A 12,188-nucleotide genomic window follows, 5' to 3' on the forward strand; every position below is an offset into this window, starting at 1 on the left:
TGGGCCCACATATCTAATTAATATTTTTTTTCATATATATTAATATTTGTTTTTAATAACTAATATTTTAAAAAATGGTAAAAGAAATCAGTAAGGGTAAATTAGTCTTTTTAGAACGGACAAGGACTAAGCGTGCAACAAAAATATAAAGTAGGGACCGTCCGAGTTAAAAAAAGTTGTTAGGGACCAAACACACAGATTACCCTAAACCACAGGGACCATCCGTGTAATTTACCCTTAAATTAAATACCGTGATAGGGCCAACTCAGAAATCTTCGAACTTAACAACTTCAGAAATCTTTTCAAAACTCGCCAAACAAGATGTCGATCCAAAAAACCCTCCAAAACCTCAAATGTATCAAGAAGTATGGCAACCTTCCTACCAACACACACCGGAAAGTGGCCGAGGTCGTCATCTCTTATGCCTCCAAAACAACCACAACCACTGAAACCCCTGCTGCCGTTCTCTCCACCCTTACTTCCGACATAGTCAGATTGGTTCTCTCAGACAGGCGTATAAAGACTCGCGAATGCCTATCGTTCTTCAACGTCATCTCAGAAAACCGATCTTTAATCCCGTTCACTATCGAAATAGAACACTACGTGACACTAATTCACAGGGCGATATACTCAAGGAAGTTTGAAGATGCCGAGACTCTTATAAATTCATTAGCAAATGATGGAAATCTCAGGTACCCATTTTCAGATGTAGTTTCCCTTGCTGAGAGCCAAGGTTTTGATTCTAGGATTTTGTCAACATTGTTTAATTTGATGCTAAAAGTTTATTCGGATAGTGGGAAGTTCTTTGCGGCTTTTGAGACTTTCAATTATATGAGAAACAACGGGATAACAATTGATGAGAGGACGTGTGGTATTTACTTGACTGCACTCCTGAGATGTGAACATTTAGGATTAGGTTTAGTTTTCTTTTACAAAATGGTGGAATCTGGTATGGATGTTTCGGTTGTGATCAACGGATTGTGTCAAAATGGGGAGATCAGAAGGGCTAGACAATTAGTTGAGGCTGTGTGCAGGAGTGTTGAACCTAATGTGATTACTTTCAATACTTTAGTCAATGCATGCTGCGAAAGAAAGAATCTTAAAGAGTTGGATTTGGTATTACTGTTGATGGAGAAGGAAGGGGTGGAGCGTAATTTGGAAACCTACAAGCTTATAATAGATGGGTTTTTGAACTTTGGGAATCTGGGGGGCGCTGAAAGGATGATTGCAGAGATGCATGACAAAGATTTCCACGTGGGGATCTATCTGTGGAATTCAATCATTCACAAGTACTGTACATCAGGTAGGATGGAGAGTGCATTCCAAGTGTTCGATGAAATGCTTCACAGAGGTATTGCTCCTAATGCACATACATTTCATATCATGGTTAGTGGGATTTGTGGGATTGAGAAAATGGAGGCTGCAAAGGAGTTAGAAAAGAAGATGGTAAGAAATGAGATTGAGTTGGACCATGATATATTCAGTGATTTGATCAATGAGTGTTGTAAAAAGGAGAAGCTTGATGATGTTATTGACCTGCTTTCAACAATGGAAAAGAAAATTGACAACCTTCCATCCACCACCCAAGTAGCTTACCTAAAAATGGCTGATGTCATCATCTCCTCCGCCACCCAAATATCCACCACCACTAAAACCACCGCCGCCATTCTCTCCACCCTTACTCCCAACATTGTCAGATTGGTCCTCTCAAATCGGCGAATCAAGACTGGTAGATGCCTATCATTCTTCAAAATCATCTCAGAAAATCAATCTCTACTCCCATTCAAGATCGAAACAGAACACTATTTAACACTGATTTGCAGGACAATAAAGTCATTTAAGTTTGAAGATGCAGAGACTCTTATAAATTCATTAGCCAATGAGGGGAATCTCAGGTACCCATTTTCAAATGTAGTTTCTTTTGCTGAAAGTCAATGTCTTGATTCTGGAATTTTGTCAAAAATGTTCAATTTGATGCTAAAAGTTTATTCGGATAGTGGGAAATTCATTGAGGCTTTTGAGACTTTCAATTATATGAGAAACAACGGAATTGCAGTTGATGAGAGGACGTGTTTTATTTACTTGATTGCCCTCCTGAGATGTGAACATTTAGTGTCAGGATTAGTTTTCTTTTACAAAATGGTGGAATCTGGCATCCATGTTTCGGTTTATTCTTTGACAGTTGTGGTAGACAGATTGTGTAAAAATGGTGAGATCAAAAAGGCTAGAGAATTAATCGAGGCTGTGTGCAAGAACATTGAACCTAATGTGATTACTTTCAATACATTAGTGGATGCATGTTGCAAAAGATGGAATTTTAAAGAGCTTGATTTGTTATTAGTTTTGATGGAGAAGACAGGGGTGGAGCTTAATTTAGAAACCCACAAGTTTTTAGTAGACGGGTATTTAAGCATTGGGAAGCTTGGAGATGCTGAAAAAACAATCATGAAAATGCACGATAAAGATTTGATTGTGGAGATCTATTTATGGAATTCAATCATTTTTAAGTATTGTAAATTAGGGAGAATGGAAAGTGCATTCCAAGTGTTTGATAAAATGCTTCAGAGAGGCGTTGTGCCTAATGCAGAGACATTCCGTATCATGGTTAGTGGGATATGTGGGATTGGGGAAATGGAAGCTGCAAAAAAGTTGGCAAATAAGATGCAAAGGAAGGAGATCGAGTTGGGGCATGATGTTTTTGATGATTTGATCAATGGGTGCTGTAAAAAAGGGATGCTTGATGATGCAGTTGGACTGCTTTCAATGATGGAAAAGAAAGGATTGTTTGGTGATGCACGTTTGTATAACATGGTCATTGTTGGTTTATGTGAGTTGGATCGTGTTGAAGAAGCAAGCAGACTTTTGAGCATTGTGGTGAAATGTGGAGCAACCCCTGAAACAAGTTTTATCCAGTTTTTGGCAAATGGTTAAAACTTAAAAAAGTATTGTATGCTTTTGATTGAACTATGGTCTTATACACATTGGAATTGAGCCATGTGAAATAGGCTCACCACATGCCATGAATCCAGAAAGGCAAGTAAAGATTGTGGAATGAGTGATGCCGATTCCTCTGGACAACAAATACAAGAAGCTCAAATGGCATGATTTTGAACTAGAGTTTAGCGCATGCAGACATTTAAAAGATGTGTGCTTCCTGCAAGTTGCATCAAACACTAGCCAAAAGCCTTTCACCCAAGGTCATGCATGACCCATGGTATGCACCAAGGCTTGCTTCTTTGATTTAATGGTGAAGTTTTGAGGTTTCTGGTTGCTTTGTATTTCTGATGGTTCATTGTAGATTGAGTATATGTTGTTAGATGTATTATTCAACACATTTCATTATGATTTTTATTGATGACATTCCTATAACAAGTAATAATAAGTATATGCTATGTGAGACATAGTTTCCCACCAAGAAATTTTGACATGTAAGATCCCAATGAAGTCTCTTATGTTATTGGCATGAGATACACCCAAAAAGGACTTATAGAGAAGTTAACAACCCTGGTCCCATACAAATAGGGTGACCGGAGGTAGGACGAACATAACTCCTATCACTGGATAGAGACTGTTTTCGTAGAAGACTTCTGTAAAAAAAAATAGTAAAATAATAATAATAATAATAAATATAATAATAATAATAATCATAATAATAAATAAATAGATAATTTATATGTATGTGTCCACACTAAGAAAATCCCTGCATAATATTATTATACGCAAAAGTATCAACTCATGATGAAGAAACAATGATGCGTGTTTGAGGAAAAAACTACTAGAGGAATTCAATCTACGAATAGATGATTAAAAACAAGTCAAACATGAATGGACACACAAATAATTATAGTAGATAGTTAAAGTGAGTTGGAAGTAGATATTAAGAGCACAAGTTGAATTTATAGGAACCATGAGTAGGTAGGTGAAAATTTACTAGTCAACAAAAGAAAAATAAATTAGACCCTAGACTATAACACCACTACTCTGGTATACTAATTTTTAGTCTCCATTCTCTCTTATTATAGGTCATGTCCTTGATAAGAGTTACCTCTTTCAAGTCTAACATCACATTATCTTCCCACTTCCTTTTTGGTTGACCTCTACTCTTTTGCCCCCTTGAGTGTGATCGTCTCCACTCGCCTAACAACGACCGGTGGTTATCTTCTATGGACATGTCCAAACCAACACAATCCTCTTTCCCTTAATTTGTCAACGGTCGACGTCACTCCCAACTAATTCGTAACTGCCGTGTTTGGTATCTTGTCTTATAACGTTCTACCACGACAACCACAACATTTACATTTTTGCGACCTCCATCTCTCTCTCTCTCTCTCTCTCTCTCTCTCTCTCTCTCTCTCTCTTTAACTGACCAACATTCATATTCATACAACAAAGTTTGTCTAATCGCTACCCTATAAAATTTCCTCTAATTTTTAAGAGCACCTTCTTGCCACACAAAATTCTCGTTGTTGCCCTCTATTTTAACCATTCTGCCTTTATGTGGTATGTAATATCACCCTCTACATTCCCTTCGATATGGATAATAGACCCCATATACTTGAAATTCTATTTTGGGTGTAAAACATGCTCATCAATGCAAACTTTTATTCTTTCAACGTTTCCCTACTAAAATTACACCAACTATTGTTTTAGTAGTGTTGATATGAAACCCCTTTCTTCTAATGATGTCTTCCAAGTATCCAACCTAGCATTCAACTCAACTCTAGACTCTTCCATGAGAACCATGTCATCATCAAAAAACATACACCATGGGGTCTCTTCTTGGGTCTCACAATAGATAGTATCCATAATCAAAGCAAATAAGTACAAACTAAGAGCCGATCCTTGATGAAGCTCAATTTCAACTTGGAATGGCTCTGTGTCACCAATTACAACTCGGACGCATGTTGTAGATCGACAATACATATACCGTATAGCCCTAATATAGCTCATTGAGACGCTATCATATGTCTTTTCAAGGTCAATGAATGACATGTGGAGATGCTTATTTTTTCTTGATATTTCTCAAAAGAATTATATTAGAGTAAATTACACAAATAATAGAATACAAACAATTAATTTATTAATAAAAAGGATATCAATTGTTTAATAGTATTTTAACTTCTCGAACATTTTAATATCAATAAGAATTTCAAAAACATAATAAAAATAAATATTATATATATATATATATATATATATATATATATATATATATATATATATATATATATGTGAAAGAGAAAGATGGAGAGAGAAAAAGAAGAGAAAAAAAATATTTTTTTGGAAAAAATGTAATGATTAATGTTTAGAGTAGGTATAGTATGATAAAATTGATAGATTGGTGTGTCTTTAGTAGCACCCTTATATTAATTCGTTTCTCAATATATACATCATGTAAATCTAAATCTATTCCCTTACTGTTGCCAATGTAGTAACGGTGGAAGAGTTTGGTATATCAATAAAAACGCGGTGAAAGAGGAAATTTACAAGGCATAAGTCGATAATATAGGGGGAAGAAAAGAATTAAATAACAAAAACATGATTATAAGACTTTATCTATAGTCTTATATAAAGAATTCTAAAGACCCTAAAACTCCTACATAGAACTAGGAAACTTGGAAACATGTAAACAACTCCTCACTTATTAAAAATTTGGCTCTCCCATTCAGTAGACTCCAAAACCATCAATGCAACAGACCATTGGAAAGCAACCATGAAGGTATTATACTTACAATGGACAAAAGAGTACCTATTAACTTATAGGCAACAAATACCCTTGAAGTTGGTTATTCCGGACTCTAATTTTGCGAAATGAAAACATAACAAGAAGTCAACTTGAGTGTACATATTCATGACATCACGAGGGCCAATATCTTAGAGGAACCTTATGGGTGGACTAAAATTCATTAACTAACTCCAACAAGTTATACTTTGATAATAATGTCGTTATCAGTTTTTCGAACAATACTAGTTCTAGTGGAAATAGCCTTTTATGTAACGTCATGATGTATACTAATATATTATGAAATTAATATTGACTATTTTTTATTCACATCTATTGTGGTTGCATCTTTCACATTATGTTTCACATTTTGTCTTGAACTACCGAATATTGTCAGAACATTTATTAGAATGAAGGACAATTTGCATTATTCGTAACCATGTGAATTGTGTTTTGTATCGCCATAACTTCATACCATATTCATACTATGTGAACTTATGCAATCTTTAATTTCATGGAAACACTAAACATATATTTGACGAGGTCTCAACTAACCATATCCTTCCTACTACAAAGTACAAACACAAACTTACATTCTTAAATTCCAAGTTAACAAAGACAACAAACCCACAAAACTAAAGTTAAGGATGATCAGGAGATAATGTAGCAGTAATCCTCGACAATGTTGGGCTCAATGGCCCATCCTTACCAAAGCACGAAATACTATGCGATCTTCTCTTCACCTTAAAGCTTCCAGAATACAACAACCTTTTCTCCTTGATCGCATAACTAGGGTTTGGGTGTCCTGAATCAGGACTTGGCTCACTTTTGGCTCTCAAAAACCGGTCAAGATTTTGACTATACTTGTCCCCATAATGATTGTTATTAATCGCATTATGTTGCTTAAGTTCATCATCAGTAAAGTAACCATTTTCTTGAATATCTTGCATTGCCAGGTCATCATACTCCTCATCTGATTTCGTCGACTCTTCATCCACTGAACCTTCCATCTATAAAACAAACCCATCAACATTATATCATCAACAATCAAAAAACAATATAAAAACGAATGTGTTATGTCATATGTGTATGTACCTCTTCATGCATATGTTCTTTAGCATCATCACTAAGATCTTCATCACTATCTACATCTAGTTGATCATCAACCTCTTCATCGCTTCCAAACACCGATTGCTCCTCCTTCAACTAAAATATCAGTCAGAAAAACATAACCAAGTGAAAGAGAGAAAGAGAAAGGGTATTTTGGTCTTTTTTGTTCTTGTTTGATTACCTCTTTAGAAGGTCCATCAGAGGCCTTAGGCGAGCTGCAACATGAAGAATGGTATCTACTACCATTGTCAGTAAGCTCGCCTCTTGACTCATCAACACTACTTGCATGACTAGTGCACCCAAGGTCACTAGGCCAAGCACTGATTCCAAAGTTACCAAATTGGAGATTCACAGGTTCCGCTTTTCCAATCTGTAATGGTCCATACATCGGAATCCCAATTCCTATTCCTATTCCATTACTCTCGTCAGTTGGATGTCCTAAAACCGGCTTCCCATCAGCATCTACAGAACAAACAGGCCATGCTTTTGCAACAGATCCATCATCGTTTAACAGAGCCATTAAATTCCTTGAAGAGCCTTGTCTTTGGATCAATTGAAACATTCCCTTTGAGCTGAGTGAGTTAGCGACACATTGATTCCTATATTCCTCATCGATTACAAAAACCGTGTTAGTGGTAGAATCATAAAGCTGTTCTCCAGCTTCGCGTCTTCTTAAACAGCTGAAAACTGTCGCGTGTATAGCTGCAACACTTTTGTCAACATTGGTGTTATTTACTTTTGGAACTAGATGTTTGTCTGCTCGATTGCAAAGGTACTCTTGGATTGTTCTGATGTTTCTTATGTATTTTACGTATTTGTTTTTTGCAGGGTCTAAAGTCATGTACTTTGCACGAACTGCAAATCTTTCCATGTGTTTGTCCTCGTTTGTAATGTATATCATGAATGGGATGATTGATGGATGTTTCTTCATTAACCCCATCTGCATTTTTCATAAAAACTTGGCATCAAGAACTTAAGTTAGATGTCCAAAGTGGAAAAAGATTCAAACTTTTTTATTTATTTATCATACCACAAAGTTAAGGCTCAAGTGAACACCCTCAACAACGACTGATTCTTTTCTCTCTTCCCATGCTGTGATGAGTCTATCAAGACTATCAATGACCATCTCACTTTGTGCTTTAAACCCTTCGATTGCCATTTGTTTAGGGCTAATTAAGTCAATTGTGGTAGAACCAGCTTCTTTAGGTAGTGATGTTGAAGCATCAGAAGGACCTGTGGTCTTGAATTGTGATTGAGGGGAAGATGTGGAACTTCCTTGTTTTTTTGCTTTTCTTTTGGCTTTGGCTTCTGAAACAGCTACTGGATCTAGATGTTCTCCTGCATGATAAGTAGATGACCATAGGAGTGGATTTTGCTTTTCATCAACAAAGCTCCTCATCATGTGTCTTATCGAGTCTGTAGATACAACTGTTGTGATCCCTAATCTGCTAGCCTACACAATTCATTTCATGGGTCAACATCTACATACTTCAAACTATAATAACAAATCAAGAATCTTGAAATTACCAACAAAGCAGACAATGTAGATTTGCCACATCCACTGGTACCACAGAGTAGCACTGTCACAGATTCCTTTCTTTCTCTGATTCTGTAAAAGAAGAAGAAGAAGAAGAAGAAGAAGAAGATAAGAGGCTATGTCTTCATGATTGGATTTGGAAAACATATATTTTATATTTAAAGACATAAATACCTGCAAGCTAAAACCAAATCAGCTCTCTGATTGGGACCAACATACTTGTATTCAGCAAGAGCATCACAAACAACATCTATGAACCTCCTTCTTTTGACAACAACTGTAGTACGCTTTTTGTAGGATTCAAAAGGTATGCTTCGTATTTTATCATCATTCTTTAAGGTGTTGCTACTTCCTCCTTCCTTGTCTGATCGGCTATCAGTCACACGGCTGTTTTCTTTACTAGGGCGAGCTTTTAAGAAATCTTTTCCTGTTTTGATGACACCCATGGCAGCTAAAGTGTCTCCTAAGCATTCGGTTCTCATGATTTCAAAGACCCTTTGGCTAATCTGGTAAAAGAAGAAGATTGTATTCAGTGCAGGTGTATAAGATTATTGCATGAAGTTGTTTAATGGAGAAATAGAAACAGAAATATACATGCAACAGGAGTAGAATGCATCATAAGTATAGCCTTTGATCTAAGAAGTGAATATGTTGGGTGGTATTAATTATCAAAAGCTTAAGGTTTAGTATGAGATCCATGGATCATAATACTAAAAATTCATAAAGATCCAATCTTCTCTTACGAAAAGCATTAGACAATGTGTACAAGCTTGCACTTTTTTGTTGCAATAATTGACTTTTTCCTACATAAGTGGTTAACAGGATATCTTAAGTCTATGAACTTTCATTCAATTTCATAAGAAAGAAGAAATAAAAATCAAAGCAGCAAGTTCCAACATAAAAGAACGGATGAAATTGGCGAACCTTGAAGGCGTGACGTGCTTTACAACCCATCAACTGCAAAGTGCTCTGAAGAACATGACGTGTGTACCTAAATGTCAATTCTTCATTTTCTTCCCTTTCCTCATCACCACCACAATCATCCTCCACCACTATGTACAACAATTTCGCCACCTCCATCTTCTACGCAAATTTCTCCGTTTCCTCTGTCAATTTGCAAATAAAAAAGCAAAAAAAATCAAGTCGGATCGAAACATCGCAATGCGGATTAGAAACAGGAAACAAATGTAGAACCAGTGAAAAGCTTCCTTACGTGAGAAAAGGAAGATCGTGTGATATAGTTGAATCAAAAATCACAGATCAATGCAATGGGTTGTTTGGAAGGGGTAGGAAATCGGCATTTGAACAAGGAACCTTGTTATTATAACGATGATGATCAGTAGTGGAATAAGAAGAGGAAGAAGAAGAAGAAGAAGGGGGGTTCCAGAGCGATGTGGTCATTGTTGGTGTGTCTGGCACCTGCATCCACGCATCAGCGTCTTCAACACTCCACGAGTCGTCTCCCCCTCCACTTTCTCTTTCTCTCTCTTTGTTAAATTTTTTTGTCGGAAATTGTTTGACGAATTTGGGCTGAACCTTTCAAATAGAAATGAGAAATGGTGAAACCCTATTTAGTGTTATTATATTATGAGAACGCGATTATGAGCGACTTTTATTGTCCTTTATTTTATACTGTGTAGGTGATGTTGCCATGTAGGTCCTTCCTTGCCTTTTCCCCCCAAACTCCCAAACTATATATATACACAAAATATTCTTTCCCACATACCTTTATTGTTAAATATACACAAAATCACAATTATTTTTTAGGTCGGTAATGTTTGGTATACAGTAAAATGTTTGGTATCTATATATTCAACTTGTTATTTCTTAAAGATTTTGTTACATGTGATTGAGATTTTTATAATTATTTAAATTCTACATGGCATTATATTAAATGATATCTTTATTTTTTTAATTAATAACAAATTCTACTGATTAATATTATATATGAAAAGTATTCATTCTATTTAAATGTTTATTAAATTACAAATATATTTGAATTCTAATGGATATTCTAACGACACAAGTATTATCGTGTATTTGATGATATGTTTGAAAGAGAAATCTTCGGAAAAATCATAATATTTCACCATAATTCACTAAAAAGTCCCAAACTAAAATTGGTTTATGAAAAAGTCCCGATTACCGAAATAAATGATGATTTGATCCTTTTTTTTTTCGGTTTATCGGTTTCAATACTTACTAGGTTTCATTAAAGTCTCATTATTTTACCATAATTTTCATTAAAGTTTCATTATTTTACCATAATTTGAGACTTATTCGTAAATTATGGTAAAATAATGAGATTTGATTAAAATCGGGTAAGTAATGAAACCGCTAAACCGGAAAAATATGACCAAATCGTCATTTTTACCGATAATTGGGTCTTTTTCGTAAACAAATTTTAGTTTGCGATTTTTTTCGTAAATTAGGGTAAAATATTGGAACTTTTCCAAAGATTTCTCATATTTGAATTCAAAATATATCTTTACTTTTTTGGACTTTTAATTTGAATTATAACAAATTTATTATTTATTCAAATTCTATAAATAAATATGTGTGTATAATACATCTCTATCTCTACCTTAATAAATAAAAAAGAACACCATCTTCAAATAAGTATTTGAAATTTTGATTCATAACAACTATTTACATTATGTCAATAATTTTTTTTATTAGTATAGATTCAATAACTACTTATTCATCATTTCGTTTTTATTTATTTTGAAAGTTAATTTAAAAAATATTTAATGTTTACACTTTAATTTTCAACATCATTATTTAAAATATATCAATAGTTTTTAATTAGTATAGATTGAATTACTTACTTATTCATTATATCGTTCGCATTTATGTAAAAGTATTTAAAAATAATAATATTTATACATTAAACTTTTATTTTTAATAAACTCGTGTAATACACGGGTTTCACACCTAGTAATGAAATATAATAGCGGAATGAGAAAAAATTATTTAGTTGTCATAAGAAATATACAGTAATCAAATAGTTAATAAAATATAACAGTGAAATGAAAAAATGTTTGGCTATCATATCATAAGAAATGTAATGGAAAATATAATAAAATCACAATTATTTTGTAATGAAATATATTAGTGGAATAAAAAAAATGTTTGGTTGTCATAAAAAAGTAATGGAAAAGATAATGCAATTGCAATTACTTTGGAAAAGACGATGAAATCGCAATTATATATGTTTATGTTTTGCAGGTCCATGTTTATATGTCAGCAACTGTGATACAAAATAGGAAATAGGAGCACAATAAGAGGATTCAAATAATTTGATTATCGCATATTTCTTGTTTATTGCGCTCACAATAGGAAACTGGAGCACAATGAGAGGATTCAAAATATAATATGAAATATATGTTTATGTTTTGCAGGTCCATGTTTATTGCGCTCACTTAATTTAACCTAGGATGTAAAAGTTTTAGATTTTGAGTAAAATTTCGCATTGTAAATAAAAACTTAGATATCTTTATAGATTAAATGTTATGAGATCGAGGGTGTTACAAGTTGGTTTCTGAGCTATAGTTTAAGTGAATTATGTTTGGTGTATCCAATCCTAGTCTTAAACTATAGAGAATAGATGAAGAGCAAAGATTACAAGCTGGTTTGTGATAAACCATATGAAGAGATCACGGTACACAGTTGAAGATCTATGAAGACAAAAAACCTAAAAAGTATGAGTATAGTAGATTGACCAACCTTAAAGTTTTGGGTCCAAAAGTGTAAGATAAGATCTATGAAGACAAAAAACCTAAAAAGTATGAGTATAGTAGATTGACCAACCTTAAAGTT

The 12,188-nt window shown here is 34.3% G+C and overlaps 2 protein-coding genes across 2 annotated transcripts; one reads left to right on the forward strand and one right to left on the reverse strand.

The window, feature by feature from the left end:
• The first annotated feature begins 292 nt into the window (after positions 1-292).
• Positions 293-3,406, forward strand: LOC145032392 (uncharacterized). The gene has a single exon (XM_078981175.1). The coding sequence runs from the start codon at positions 322-324 to the stop codon at positions 2,929-2,931; it is 2,610 nt and encodes an 869-aa protein (XP_078837301.1). The 5' UTR covers positions 293-321; the 3' UTR covers positions 2,932-3,406.
• Positions 3,407-6,205: 2,799 nt separating this feature from the next.
• Positions 6,206-10,014, reverse strand: LOC145032393 (P-loop containing nucleoside triphosphate hydrolases superfamily protein). The gene is made up of 8 exons (XM_078981176.1): positions 9,583-10,014; positions 9,294-9,475; positions 8,544-8,875; positions 8,360-8,441; positions 7,863-8,285; positions 7,014-7,772; positions 6,818-6,928; positions 6,206-6,732 (listed from the first exon to the last, which is right to left on the reverse strand). The coding sequence occupies exons 2-8, from the start codon at positions 9,447-9,449 to the stop codon at positions 6,364-6,366; spliced, it is 2,232 nt and encodes a 743-aa protein (XP_078837302.1). The 5' UTR covers positions 9,450-9,475; positions 9,583-10,014; the 3' UTR covers positions 6,206-6,363.
• Positions 10,015-12,188: the final 2,174 nt, after the last annotated feature.

The sequence above is a fragment of the Lactuca saligna genome, chromosome 2, assembly GCF_052625555.1.
Source record: "Lactuca saligna cultivar CGN05327 chromosome 2, ASM5262555v1, whole genome shotgun sequence".
NCBI lineage: Eukaryota > Viridiplantae > Streptophyta > Magnoliopsida > Asterales > Asteraceae > Lactuca > Lactuca saligna.